Below are 14,613 nucleotides of genomic sequence, written 5' to 3'. Positions count from 1 at the left end.
TCCACTGCCGCCTGCACCGCTCAGAGTAAGACAATGTGGGGGAGAGTGGGGTGGTTTTCTTATTAGGGATGCCGATCCCGGGATTGAGCATTTTTTTTCAATCCCGATTCTCGGGATTGAAAAAAATGCCTCGGGATTGGCATCCCTAGTCGAGAGTCCCGCATTTATTTATTTAATTTTTTTTTTTACTTTCTCTGGCTACAATATCAAGGATGTTAACAAATGTTATGACATGTGTGAACAGTCTTTTGATGTCCAGTTGAAAGACCATTAAGAAAGTCCATTTATTTATATATGCAAAGTCTATCTAATTTATTCATGTCGCACGCAACCAATAAGCGAATGTCCAGATTTATAATCAATGAATATTATTTATAAGTGTAACCAGATGAAACTGTATCATGGATAATAAATATAACAATACAGGTATTATACTTATAGACGATTATTACTCCAGCATCCTTAACCCCTTCCTGACAGAGCTAGTTTTTGCGTTCCTGACAGAGCCATTTTTTTCAAATCTGACATGTCTCACTTAAGTGGGGATAACTTTTTTTTGCTTTTACTTATCCCAGTGATTTTGAGATTGTTTTTTCGTGACACATTGTACTTCAAATTAGTGGTAAATTTGGGTCGATACAGTCTGTGTTTTTTTGTGAAAAATACCAAAATGTCGTGAAAAAATGGAAAAACAGCATTTTGGAAGTTTGTTAACCCTTTAGGTGTTTCACAGGAATTAAAACAAAGTGTAGGTGAAATTTCAAAATTTCATTTTTTTTGCAGATTTGCAATTTTAATACATTTTTCTAAGGAACACAGTACATTTTACTAGAGAAATGTGACTAAAAATTGATTCCCCCAATTCTTTTGTTTTCAAAAATATCCTATATGTGGCCCTAGTGTGCACGTTGACCAAACCACAGGCTTCATAATAGAAGGAGCACCTACTTGATTTTGGAGCCTCCTTTTTATGAGATTATTTTTTAGGCACCATGTAGGTTTCTAGGCACCATAAGATGCTAAAATTTAGGAACCCCCCCACAAGTTACCCCATTTTGCAAACTACACCCCTCAGGGAATTCATCTAGGGGTATAGTGTACATTTCAAACCCCCAGGGGTTTCACCAATTGTGGTACAACTGGGCAGTGAAAATGAAAAATTACATTTTTTACACAAAAATGCAGTTCTGGCTCAAAATTTTTAATTTTCAGAAGGTATGAAGGAGAAAAAGCACCCCAAAATCTGTGCCCCAATTTCTCCCGAGTACGGCAATGCCTCACATGTGAACAAAAAATACCAGTTGGGTGCATGGCAGGACTCAGAAGGGAAGGAGTGATTTTTGGATTTTGCAGCACAGATTTTGGTGGAATGAATGGTGGGTGCTATGTTGCACCAATACAGTGGAACCCCCCCACAAGTCACCCCATTTTGCAAAGTACACCCCTCAGGGAATTCATCTAGGGGTATAGTGTACATTTCAAACCCCCAGGGGTTTCACCAATTTTGATACAAGTGGGCAGTGAACATGAAAAATTACATTTTTTTACACAAAAATGCAGTTCTGGCTCAAAATTTTTCATTTTCAGAAGGTATGAAGGAGAAAAAGCACCCCAAAATCTGTGCCCCAATTTCTCCCGAGTACGGCAATGCCTCACATGTGACCAAAAAATACCAGTTGGGTGCATGGCAGGACTCAGAAGGGAAGGAGTGATTTTTGGATTTTGCAGCTCAGATTCTGGTGGAATTTTGGTGGGTGCTATGTCGCATTTGCAAGACCCCCCAAGCACCAAGACAGTGGAACCCCCCCACAAGTGACCCCATTTTGCAAACTACACCCCTCAGGGAATTCATCTAGGGGTATAGTGTACATTTCAAACCCCCAGGGGTTTCACCAATTTTGATACAAGTGGGCAGTGAACATGAAAAATTACATTTTTTTACACAAAAATGCAGTTCTGGCTCAAAATTTTTCATTTTCAGAAGGTATGAAGGAGAAAAAGCACCCCAAAATCTGTGCCCCAATTTCTCCCGAGTACGGCAATGCCTCACATGTGACCAAAAAATACCAGTTGGGTGCATGGCAGGACTCAGAAGGGAAGGAGTGATTTTTGGATTTTGCAGCTCAGATTCTGGTGGAATTTTGGTGGGTGCTATGTCGCATTAGCAAGACCCCCAAAGCACCAATACAGTGGAACCCCCCCACAAGTGACCCCATTTTGCAAACTACACCCCTCAGGGAATTCATCTAGGGGTATAGTGTACATTTCAAACCCCCAGGGGTTTCACCAATTTTGATACAAGTGGGCAGTGAACATGAAAAATTACATTTTTTTACACAAAAATGCAGTTCTGGCTCAAAATTTTTCATTTTCAGAAGGTATGAAGGAGAAAAAGCACCCCAAAATCTGTGCCCCAATTTCTCCAGAGTACGGCAATGCCTCACATGTGAACAAAAAATACCAGTTGGGTGCATGGCAGGACTCAGAAGGGAAGGAGTGATTTTTGGATTTTGCAGCACAGATTTTGGTGGAATGAATGGTGGGTGCTATGTTGCACCAATACAGTGGAACCCCCCCACAAGTCACCCCATTTTGCGAAGTACACCCCTCAGGGAATTCATCTAGGGGTATAGTGTACATTTCAAACCCCCAGGGGTTTCACCAATTTTGATACAAGTGGGCAGTGAAAATGAAAAATTACATTTTTTTACACAAAAATGCAGTTCTGGCTCAAAATTTTTCATTTTCAGAAGGAATGAAGGAGACAAAGCACCCCAAAATCTGTGCCCCAATTTCTCCCGAGTACGGCAATGCCTCATGTGTGACCAAAAAGTGGCAGGACTCAGAAGGGAAGGAGTGATATTTGGAGTTTGCAGCACAAATTCTGGTGGAATGATGGTGGGTGCTATGTCGCATTAGCAAGACCCCCAAAGCACCAATACAGTGGAACCCCCCCACAAGTGACCCCATTTTGCAAACTACACCCCTCAGGGAATTCATCTAGGGGTATAGTGTACATTTCAAACCCCAAGGGGTTTCACCAATTTTGATAAAACTGGGCAGTGAACATGAAAAATTACATTTTTTTACACAAAAATGCAGTTCTGGCTCAAAATTTTTCATTTTCACAAGGAATGAAGGAGAAAAAGCACCCCAAAATCTGTGCCCCAATATCTCCCAAGTACGGCAATGCCTCACATGTGACCAAAAAATACCAGTTGGGTGCATGGCAGGACTCAGAAGGGAAGGAGTGATTTTTGGATTTTGCGGCTCAGATTCTGGTGGAATGAATGGTGGGTGCTATGTGGCATTAGCAAGACCCCCAAGGCACGGTGAAATTATGAACCTAATATTCCATAGATGTGTGGTATATTTTAAAACACTCCTTTATACATAGGCCGGGTTTGTCGGGGCAAGTGTCACACTGGAAAATAGTTTGCTTTCTTATTCCCTTTTTATAGCAAACTTTGCACCTTTTTTGTGTCCTGCCCTTTTTTCCAGTGGAGGGGATTTCATCAGGAAAATGCTGCCCTGGTACAATACGGGGGCCAGTACTAGAAGTACTGGGGCCCTCTGCCTGCTGGTTCCCAAATAATAGGCCCTTTATGACTTCCTCTTGAAAGTGCATAAATGTCCCCCTCTGGCCGGTAGAACGGAATAGCACGTAAGCGTTATACAGTGCCATCTGGATGATATACACGGCCACCTTCTTGTACCAGATTTTTGTTTTCCGCAGGGCACTGTACGGCTTCAGTACCTGATCTGAAAGATCCACTCCGCCCATGTACCTATTGTAATCCAGGATACAATTAGGTTTGGAGGTGTGGGTACTGGTACCTCGTACAGGGACGGAGGTGGTACTGTCTCCGTGAATTGTTGTCAGTATAAGGACATCCCTCTTGTCCTTATATTTGACCAACAACATATTTTCGTTGCATATTCCCCTGCTTTCACCTCTTCTCATTACTTGGGCAATGTGCGTTTTTGGGAGGCCTCTTTGGTTCTTGCGCACAGTACCGCAAGCTGCTGTACCTCTTGAACCAAGGGCCTTAAACAGGGGGATGCTAGTGTAAAAGTTATCCACATAGAGGTGATAACCTTTATCCAGGAAGGGGTGCACTAAATCCCAGACAATTTTCCCACTAACACCTACGAGGGAGGGGGGGCATTCTGGCGGTTCAATTCTTGAATCCTTCCCTTCATAAACCCTAAACCTGTGGGTGTACCCTGAGGTGCTTTCACACAGTTTATACATTTTTATGCCATACCTTGCCCTCTTACTGGGAAGGTACTGGCGGAATTTAACCCTTCCTTTAAAATGTATAAGGGACTCGTCGATACAAATAAATTTTTCAGGGATGTACACCTCTTCAAATTTGGCACTGAAATGATCAATGACCGGCCTGACTTTGAATAGCCGGTCAAAGGTGGGATCATCTCTGGGTGGGCACTGTGCATTATCGGTGTAATGTATAAATTTAAGAATTGTCTCAAATCGAGTCCGGGTCATGGCCATACGGTAAAATGGAGTACTGTACAGAACATCTGTACTCCAATATTGCCTAATTTCTGGCTTTTTTACTATGCCCATATGAAACACCAGACCCCAAAACGTCATCATCTCTACTGCATCTACAGGGGTCCACCTAGCAAATGATGACGTGGGGTTTTGAGCAATAAACTGCTGGGCATATAAATTAGTTTGGTCCACCATTAAATTTATAAAATCATCAGAAAAAAATAATTTGAAAAAGTCAATTTCTCTGAGACCTGTGGAATCAAATTGGATTCCTGGCATGGCCAAAAACTCAGGAACCTGGGGCTCAAAATTGTCTGGTGGTGGGGTCCATACGAGATCAATTGTTGGGGGGGGGTCTCAGCTGCTCTACGGGGGCGTCTTTGAGGGGGTCCCTCATCACCAGAGGAGGAAGAGGAGCTTAAGACGAATCCTTCAAATTCCCCGCTTGCATCACTGGCTGTGTCTGAGTCAGAGGCAAGCATGGCATATGCCTCCTCCACTGAATACATTCTCCTGGATGACTGGGAGGACATTTGGGAGGACATTTGGGATGCCATTTTTATTTTTGTGTTACTGGTAGTGAAATGTTTCAACACGTGTATAGTGTAGGGGGGGGTACAAACTTTATTTCAACCCGGGGGGTATGTAGTGTGTAGTGTGTATGTAGTGCAGAAAAAAAAAAAATACTTTATACCAATAAAAAAAAAAAAAATGAAGGGGTTAAAAATAAAAAATTGAAGGGGTTAAAAAAAAAAAAAAAAAAAAAGGTCCTGCGCCAAAAATTGAGCACAGATGTTGGTCAGTAACGTCTGTCACTGAACAGCGCTCAAAGGCAACAGGAATTTGATCAAAAAAAATAGATCAACCCTGTGCCGAAAAAGATGATCAGTGATGTACGTCACTGATCAGCGCACAGCGGCCACAGGACACCCACAAAATCACAGTGTGTGTAAAAAAAAAATTAAAAAAAGACCCCACAGCACACACACAAAAAAAAAAGGTGATCAGTGATGCGACACTGATTACCAGTGAGGTGCAGCAGGTGCACAACCTTTGGTGCAACTGACAGTGCAACTGACAGGTATATATATAAAAAAAAAAAAACCTCTGTACCCCCAAAAAAGTTGCTGATCACCTCAGATATAGTGATCAGCACAAAAGGCGGGGGCAGCAGACACAAAATTTAGCACTCTCTATCACTCTCTGTCACTATCTCTCTCTATCTCTCTATCTCTCACTATCTATCACTCTATGACACTGCAGCAGCAGCACTGACAGGTATATCTATATATAAAAAAAAACCTGCGCCCCCAAAAAGTTGCTGATCAGTTAATTTATACTGATCAGCACAAAAGGAGGGGGCAGCAGTCAGTTATATAAAAAATATATAGCACAATCTGTCACTATCTCTCTCTATCTCTCTCTCTCTATCTCTCTCTATCTCTCTATAACTATCACACTGCAGCAGCACAAAATATAGCACTCTGTCACTAGGCCTCTCTATCTATCTCTCTCTCTCTATCTCTCTCTATCTCTCTATCTCTCTCTCTATAACTATATCACACTGCAGCAGCACAAAATATAGCACTCTCTGACACTATCTCTCTCTCTATCTCTCTCTATCTCTCTCTATCTCTCTCTATCTCTCTCTATCTCTCTCTATCTATCTCTCTATCTAGCTATTACACTGCAGCAGCACAATTTCACAGCACAGGAAGGCACAAGTAGCAACAGGATCCAGGAAGCATCCAGCACACTACAAGCACAGATCAAGCAGTGATCAAGCAGTGATGAAGCAGCGATCAGGTAAGTATGGAGCAAGGTTCTGGTCAGTATATGGCGGCAGGTGGGCACGGTGACCGCACTGCACGCTATTCCAGACCGGAATGGCGTCTGCAGTGCAGTCACCGTTAGTTTAAATCCCCCTCCTTGGCTGTGATTGGTCCGTCGGTCCGACGGACCAATCACGGCCTTTGGGGGCGGGCGGGGTGAGGTGGGGTGACACCAGTGTCACCCTTACACCCCGCGGTGATTGGTGCTGTACTTTACAGCACCAATCACCTCTGATCCCGTGTCACCGGCGAACGTTATTCGCCGGTGACACAGGAAAACGCTGTGAATGGCTGTTCACACTGAACAGCCAATCACAGCGATCGCCGACGGGGGGACGGCATCGCAGCCCCCCCTGGGCATGCACGGACATGTCTGCTGTCAGGGACAGCAGACATGTTGAAACTGTCACCGCGTCTATAGACGAGGTGACAGTTTAAATCCATGACGTACATTTACGCCATGTGTCGGGAAGTGCTTCCCGACCATGACGTAAATGTACGTCAAATGTCGGGAAGGGGTTAAATAAAGCTAACCTCAGTGATGTATATATATGAATGTGAATACAGAGCTGGGGGGGGGCGTGGCAATGAGGCAGCCGCCATTTTGGAATAACTAATTGTCGGCCATCTTAGCCAGAACACATGTTGGTCTGCCGCATGGCATTCCGCCATCTTAGATTCCTCCACATGGCACACAAAAGAACCTAAACAATCTACAGGCTTAAACAGCTGCCTGGCAATCACACATAAACTGCCTGTACATTCATATATTCTGCCCACAACATTTACTCCAAATTACCTCTAACCAGCATCATGCGATACTCACAATCCTGAATATAACGTGCACATTCATCAAACACACTATCCCTGCAGCATACACTATCTGAATATCATTAAGCTACAATGTACTTCTGTACAGACCACTTAAATGGCACTATACAATCTAAGGACTAATCATACCATAATCACATCACATGCCATTACACACACACAATCCGAGCATCATGCTAACAACACCTGTTACATATAGGTTGGTTTATTCCGCCAGTTTATCTAGATATTCTTACTGGATATTACACAAAGCATTCCCACTCTTCAATACAAAGCGTCCATTCATGCTCACGCATAGCCTTACACATGCTTTCAAATACATGCTTCCCTTTTAGCAAACACACTCACTTGCAAACAAAGAGTCCATACAATATACTACAGAACTCCTTTGCAACCACACTAGGACACAAAAGGGCCAGTCCAAACACCAATGTTAACCGTTTACCTACACAAAGGACACATTGCAGGCCGGGGCCTGAGCACATGTCTACAATTGATTCCAGGCCTCATTCTGCTTACATAGTAATAGCATCCACCATGTTCAAATCAGTTTAATCACTACAGCTTATCCTTTCAAATACCAATCTATATGTTTATCCATAATCTACCAACCGCTGCTATATGTAGCTATTGTGAAACACAATACAATCCATGATGATAGCACATGGCTGAGCACATGGCACACAGCCGATAGGCCTACACTTTATCCACATGTAAACGTACACAGCTATCTCTACCAATTTAAGCATATCCTTGCTCACAAATCATAACAGCTACACATACCCATATATATATCAGATTCCAATCCTTTCTTTATCTCTTACAGTCACGTTTCACATACCTTCCAATCATTTGACCTTCTCAGACCTTTAACACTCCATACCTGAACCATACTCTCATGAATAAGCTCTATCCCTTATCAATATTCCGAGCCATGCCTGATACACAGTAAATAAACATTTGATACTTATCCCTCAAACATGTCCTGGCGAATTCAGTCCCATAGCTCCTTCCGTCTGCTGCTACAAACACACACTGAACCATTTGATTTTCCCTTGCTTTCCAAGAGAACTCTCGGGGGAGGGGAGAATCCATTCATTCACATTTGTTTACGGTATCCTGTGACTGGCTCAGGTGAATCCCTTTGTCTTTCCCCGGGACCATTCATCACACTCTATCAATAGCCTATAGACACGCCCCTTTGTTACTGTACCTTAATCTAGTGTGAACTTATAATTTGTTATAACATGTGAGTGCAATATGATATGAAATTCTAATAACTGTCATCTGACAGCCAATATAATTCTACACATTTAGAGACTAAACATGACATGTATGCTGGAATGTGTAACTTGATATGCAATATTTCCTGGCCTATGAGATAAAATGATTATTTATCCCTGACTATATTAATGTTATGGGCATGGTTATAATTATAATTATGGAAATTATATGCTGGGAAAAATTAGGCATTGACACCATTATTCCTTGTCTAGACTCATTAATCTTGCAAAATTCTTGACTTTAATCCATTATAGTTACATTCCAATATGTCAATATCTTTAGCAAGGCTGACTCTTAAATACGTAAGTGATTTAACTTGAATGGTTAGAACCGTTGCTCCAGACAAAGATTTTGGGGTGTGTGACTTTTTATTTTCTTCAATTTGGGGGGGGGGGGGGGGGGTTCAGATAAGTGTACAATGGCAAAACATCTGGATGGTAGTTTTGCCATTGTGAGTTTTAGGATTGCAGGAAACAAGGGAGTTTGCATGTTCCCGCCTCCTATTACATTGATTGAGTTGACAAAAGTTTACCACTGAATTCACACATTTGGCAACGTAGACCCTATTAAATTTAGCCCCAGAAATCTAACCTAGTAAAAGAGGGCTTCTGTATGACCAGGCAGAAGTAGGCTATGCATGCCAGAAGATATAATTATCTCATTGTAGGGATTATTACTCAGGTTGATGGTTGTGTTCTAGATGCCTCAATAGAAAACAGTCTGTTTAAAAGCAAATCAGACCATCACCCAACTAGTTAGTCCATTGCACTGTCTCAAGGACATGACCATTGTTTCTCTGGTGGCTGACATTCTGCACCAAGGTCATCCCCTTCACCTTTTGGGACTGGGCAATAGCTTTTATGTCTGTTTTCAGAGTCTTTTGGTCTTAAAATGTTGTTAGATGTTCAGAGTTGTCAGATTACAAAACTACTACCTGAGCCTGCTCTTTTTCAGTGTCCAATGAATTCAGGAAAAAGACATTAACATAAGTTAAAATTTCATTTAGAGAAGTGAAAAAGTCTCTCCATGATAAAGATAGCTGATTTAAATAACCTATGGTCACTATATGGAGATACTAGGAGCATGGGAAGTCATTTATAAATGTATTTAGATATTGTGTGGTTATTTGTACATTACTAAAGATCTGTGTATTGCATATTCTAAACAGGTTGTTGTTGAGACATTGGATTTGGACCCTCCTGCTGCTGTACTGTCGGAATCTCCAATTCATTCACCCACTTTAGTGACAGCCCCCAGCATTCAACAATGTGTTACATCACCTCCTGCGCCAACTATTACTCAGGCGCCAATGCAAACTCCTGCTCCCACCCAACAGCCTCAAACAATTGCTCCTCAGCCAAGCATTGCTAAAATAATAATTTCCAAGCAGATGCTACAAGCTGGGCAGATCCCTACATCCATTGCAATGTCACAAGGTGGTATGGTGACCGTAATCCCAGCCACTGTGGTGACGTCCAGAGGTTTACCCCTTCACCAATTGCAGCCTAGTCCACAGGCACGAATTACACGATCAGTGTTACAGGCAGCAATGCAACTTCCACCGCGCCTACAGCCTCCTCCATTACAGCAGATGCAGCAACCCCCTCGGCTACAGCAGATGGCTCCTGCCCAGCAACCTTCAATCACCATCCTACAGTCCCCTCCACCTTTACAGTCAATGCAGAAAGTGCGACTCAGTTTGCATCAGCCTCCCCCATTACAGATAAAGATTATACCCCCTCCTCTTCAGCCCCAACCTCAGACTGTTCAAGTCCAAGCACAAACCATTCCAATCATCAGTGTACCCACCTCGCCAGAAGCACCTTCCTCTCCTGAACACCTGGAACTATTGACAGAAGTAGTGCAAGAGGTAAGTTTTAAATACCTTTCTAATCAAATAGAAATTGTGCATAACTGGCTATTTCCTGTATTTGATTAAGTATCTTCATTGCTTGAAGTTACAATATGGCTTCTTAGAAGTATGTTATAGCTTCCAAATCGATTTGTGCTATATTCTGATAATCTATTGACAAGGAACAATATAGAATAGATCTTTAAACAATTGTTTAAGGGCAGTGGAACCTAATTAAAAATTCTCATTTGAATTAATTTTCTGATTTATGCTGAAAGCATTTACATATTTCATCCACTGATGACATCTTGCATGTTATACAAATGGCAGCAATGCTTACATTTCACAGGGTCTCTCTCTTTCCTGCTGGCCAGATTCACCTTCTCCCCTCTGCAGACCGTCTGGTGGTTCCTGCATCAGTTTCCTGGTTAATGCTGCTAGTTGTTGCTTAGTCCTGGGGTAGCAGAATGGTATATGGTGGAGAGGGTTGCCCTGTATATAGGGGGGCACTATATTGAGGGGTATGGGGGGGGGGTTCAGCGTGTTTTATAGGGGGAAGTGTATGATTGGGTGTGCAGAAAATGAAAGAGGATGGGGGTGGTGCAGTGTATATAGGGGCAGTGTATGGTGGGTGGTGCATTGTCTCAAACAGAGCTCCGTCATATTCACACGTCATAACAAGGTGTTTAAATGTCTGCATTATTAAGTCTGCAACAACTGCCACAAATCTACCTTCTTCCAAACCCATTTCTGCTGTTTGAATGGTTATTTTTGATTGCCATCACCCATTCCAGAATATTACTTTTTTTGTTTTACTGATTATGCTCTCTAGGTGTCACCTCCAACACAGATGGATGTGGAACTGGTGAGTGGTTCTCCTGCTCGCAGCCCTTCTCCCCAGCCTCAATGTGTACGTTCTGGATGTGAGAATCCCCCAATAGAGAGCAAGGATTGGGACAATGAGTATTGCAGCAATGAGTGTGTAGTGAAACACTGCAGGTGAGTACGTTGCACTGTGCCTTACATATGCTAGTTTCTTTATAATAGATTAAGAGGTTTCAATTTATATTGTGCCTACTAATGAAGAAAACAATTAACTAGGCTTTTTAATGTTCTTGTTTTTGCATTCTAACCAGAAATATTTTCTATTTCAGAGATACCTTCCTGGCTTGGGTTGCTGCACGAAATCAGGGGACACTTGCATCTGTGAAATAACCCTTGTTCTCCCCAGTAGGGGTGTTTTGTGGAAAACTGAGAGGCTGATAACTCACAAGGAAAATGCCAATAGCCAGAGACAGATTTTTATTGACTACTTTGTAAATATTATGTGAGCAAGGACTTCATAGGATGGGGCAAGCTTTAACCACTTCTCTCCTGGTCATCGATGCATTACGAAGCAAAAGCGAACAGCCTTGTATCTGCGTTTTGGAACCAAATTCTATTTTCCTCTCTGACCCTATCTTGCAGTGGATTGTTGTATGGAGTTTGTGTAGTTGTACAGACCAAGAAAAAGGCTTTATTGGCCTACTGGAAAAGCAAATTATTTACGAACATCATTTTTTGTTTCTTTGCTTATTTTCTAACCTACATTTATCAGTGAAACAACCAAGGGTGAAGGACACAATCTTAGTCTTGTTTATTGTTTGCTTGGGGCTGACTTGTTCATGTCTGAACTTTCTAAGAATGCATTCTCACCAACAACTAAATGGCTAGCGAAGTAGTTAACATTGCAGATACACTGATTATGTATGTTTACGATTTAAAATGTCTTGTCTGTGATTTATATTAGGGTATTTGAAGGTATGGCAAAATTGTTTGTGTCTTAGTTAGCCTTTTATATGCCTAATTCACAAGAGGCCTAGTAAACGTTATTTAATATGGTAAACGGGCAGTTTTATGTTGAGCTCGAGATGCCTGTGCAAATTATTGACTTTTTCAGATCAAAATTATTTTTATTTTACCATTGGCCTTTGTTTTAATGGCAATATTCATGTTTAAAAGAAGGCTGGTTCTGTGATCTTACAGGGACAGTACAAATTAGTCAGTCCACCTCTTCCTATACAAGGGCTCATTCAGCTATTTACTTGACGGAAATGCATCCAGTCCATTGTTTCAATAGGCAAGTTAGATAATAACGGAAGTGAAGGACTGGGTCGGAAAGTCTCAGAACAAGAGCTACATTTTGTCCATGCACCAATATATCTCTACAAGGCAGTATATGTCCATTGTTGTATATATCTGGAATACATTTGTGATGTATTTTCCACCTTTTTATTTTTTCCAAAGTAACAATGTATTTTGTCTATTACTTGGGGACAGATTGGTAATGAATGTTCCCAGCATGGGTTAGGCAGAGTTTGAATAATAATTCTGGGCACACTATTAAAGCCAAGCTCGTATTTATTAGAAATACTGTGTTCAGCCTGTTCAATGCTTTTATCAGATGGCCATTCTGCAAGGGGAGAATGTGCTCTATATTGTTTTGAATAGCAGTATTTTTTTCCCCTTCCACTTTAGCAAGAGTATTTTCTCCCAACTTCTTCAACTATTAAATCCAATCTGATTTGAAACATACAAGAGAAAATGTGAATTCTATGAACTCATTTAACAGGCTCTTGAAAAACAACTTTAAAGTGTCAGAATTCAGGTCTGGCATTCTATCTGACTGTTATAATGATCAATGTCACCTATTGTATAAATAGTTTGACAAATGTTACGGATACTTATCTGAAGAGAAATCACTTGCCTTGTAGAGATTTTACACTCTTGTTTGTTTTATGACATATTTAACATGGGGTATTTTAAGGACATCAAGAGCTGTGAAATATTGGGTAACAATAAATTATTTTGAATGATTGTTATTTCTAGGTGGTAAAATTGATACTTTGGTCATGCCGATATTTCTTTTTGAAAAAATGATCTAAACGTGCATGTTTTCAGTAAGAATTTAAGACTAAATGCTTTGTTATACTTTAACAGTGTTTGGATATCAACAATTTTAAACTTAAGTTTCCTAAAATCAGCAAATCACAAAACGTCTCAGGTGCATAGTACTGCTCATAACAACTTTTTTTTTATGCTGGTGGTACTCTCTTTTTTTTTTTTTTTCGTCTAATAAAAAGACAGATCTGCATCTCTCCTTATGACCCAGTTTCAGATAACTGTTAAGACTTACGGGGCCTACAAGCAGTAATTATTCTGAGTGATGCTAGGTTGCTCAGAACACTGAGCAAGATCACTTAGCACACAGCGATGTGCCAGCGCTGTGTACTGAGCCCTACCCCACACTAGCCCTACCCGGTGATAAAGTTATATCCAGCATGCTGGATATTGATTGCTGGGGCGATAGCGTTGTGCAGGGCTGCGCATCGCTATCACCCTACACACAGAGTGATGGAGTTAAATGAAGTAATATCGCTCAGAAAATCGTCTGACATCGCTATGCATGTAAGCCCCATAAGACTCCCACAGTTGGACTGAAGGCGTTGTTCCTTGTTTCAGGCCATCATATGAATTTTATGGGTCCATAGTTTCAAGAGCCTTTCTAAATGCCTATATACACTATCTTTCCAATCTGGCTGGTTGGAAAGAAAATCTGGAAATTTCTGGGAACAAATTACAATCAACCATTTGCTGCCAAAAGGTGGAGAAAAACCTGCATAAATAGATTTAACCAATTTATCTGAATTACCACTTTTGTCTGTTTTCCATGTTTTTGTGAGCAAACTGAATTGTTATTTGCTCTCAGAAATGTCCAGATTTTTATCGCAACCAGCCAGATTGGAAAGATAATTTTATAGTCTATATGGGCCTTTACAGAGGAATGGGAAGCTTCCCAATCTAAAGACGGAAGAAGTCTCTGAACACTCATCAAGAAATTATTAGTTGCTCTTTGCTTTAAGTTCAGGGAGATAGTATCGAGTATTAAAGCTATGCAATTTATTTGAAGCCGCTCACAGTTAGTTATATAGTCCAGATCCACTCTTAGTGGAACAGGTCTTTGGACTATCATTACAGTCTTGGTAGTCCAGTGTGTCATAGTTAAGAAAGAATAGGAAAATCTCAGGGTTGATCCTTCATCATGAAGCTAGGCCATAGAGAACCACAGTACCAGCCTACCATAGTGGTATAAAATGACTAATACACTGTCTTCTGCACGAGGGGGGCAAAGTGCCATTGTTGGAAAGAAGAACATTTTTCTGATAAAATATAGCTTGAAGTCTTGATTCTTATGCTTAAGTTTTTATTTAAGGAAGTCTGGGCTAGATTCTCTAAGCTTCAAAAGTGATAAAATG

General features: G+C 41.2%; 1 protein-coding gene across 3 annotated transcripts in view; it reads left to right on the top strand.

Annotated features, from left to right (window-relative positions):
- The window catches only part of TOX4 (TOX high mobility group box family member 4), a 43,666-nt gene extending 30,492 nt beyond the window's left edge, over positions 1-13,174 (top strand). For all 3 annotated transcript variants that reach the window (XM_083144861.1, XM_083144853.1, XM_083144843.1), the window contains 3 exons: positions 9,635-10,336; positions 11,151-11,317; positions 11,473-13,174. In XM_083144861.1, the coding sequence (XP_083000987.1) occupies positions 9,635-10,336; positions 11,151-11,317; positions 11,473-11,533 (930 nt within the window). In that variant the 3' untranslated portion in view covers positions 11,534-13,174. The remainder of the gene's footprint in view (positions 1-9,634; positions 10,337-11,150; positions 11,318-11,472) is intronic.
- The last annotated feature ends 1,439 nt before the right edge of the window (positions 13,175-14,613 follow it).

The sequence above is a fragment of the Crinia signifera genome, chromosome 1, assembly GCF_055691185.1.
Source record: "Crinia signifera chromosome 1, ASM5569118v1, whole genome shotgun sequence".
In the NCBI taxonomy this organism is placed as follows: domain Eukaryota; kingdom Metazoa; phylum Chordata; class Amphibia; order Anura; family Myobatrachidae; genus Crinia; species Crinia signifera.
Note: the sequence above shows the minus strand (reverse complement) of the source record. Positions and strands in the feature narration are given on the sequence as shown.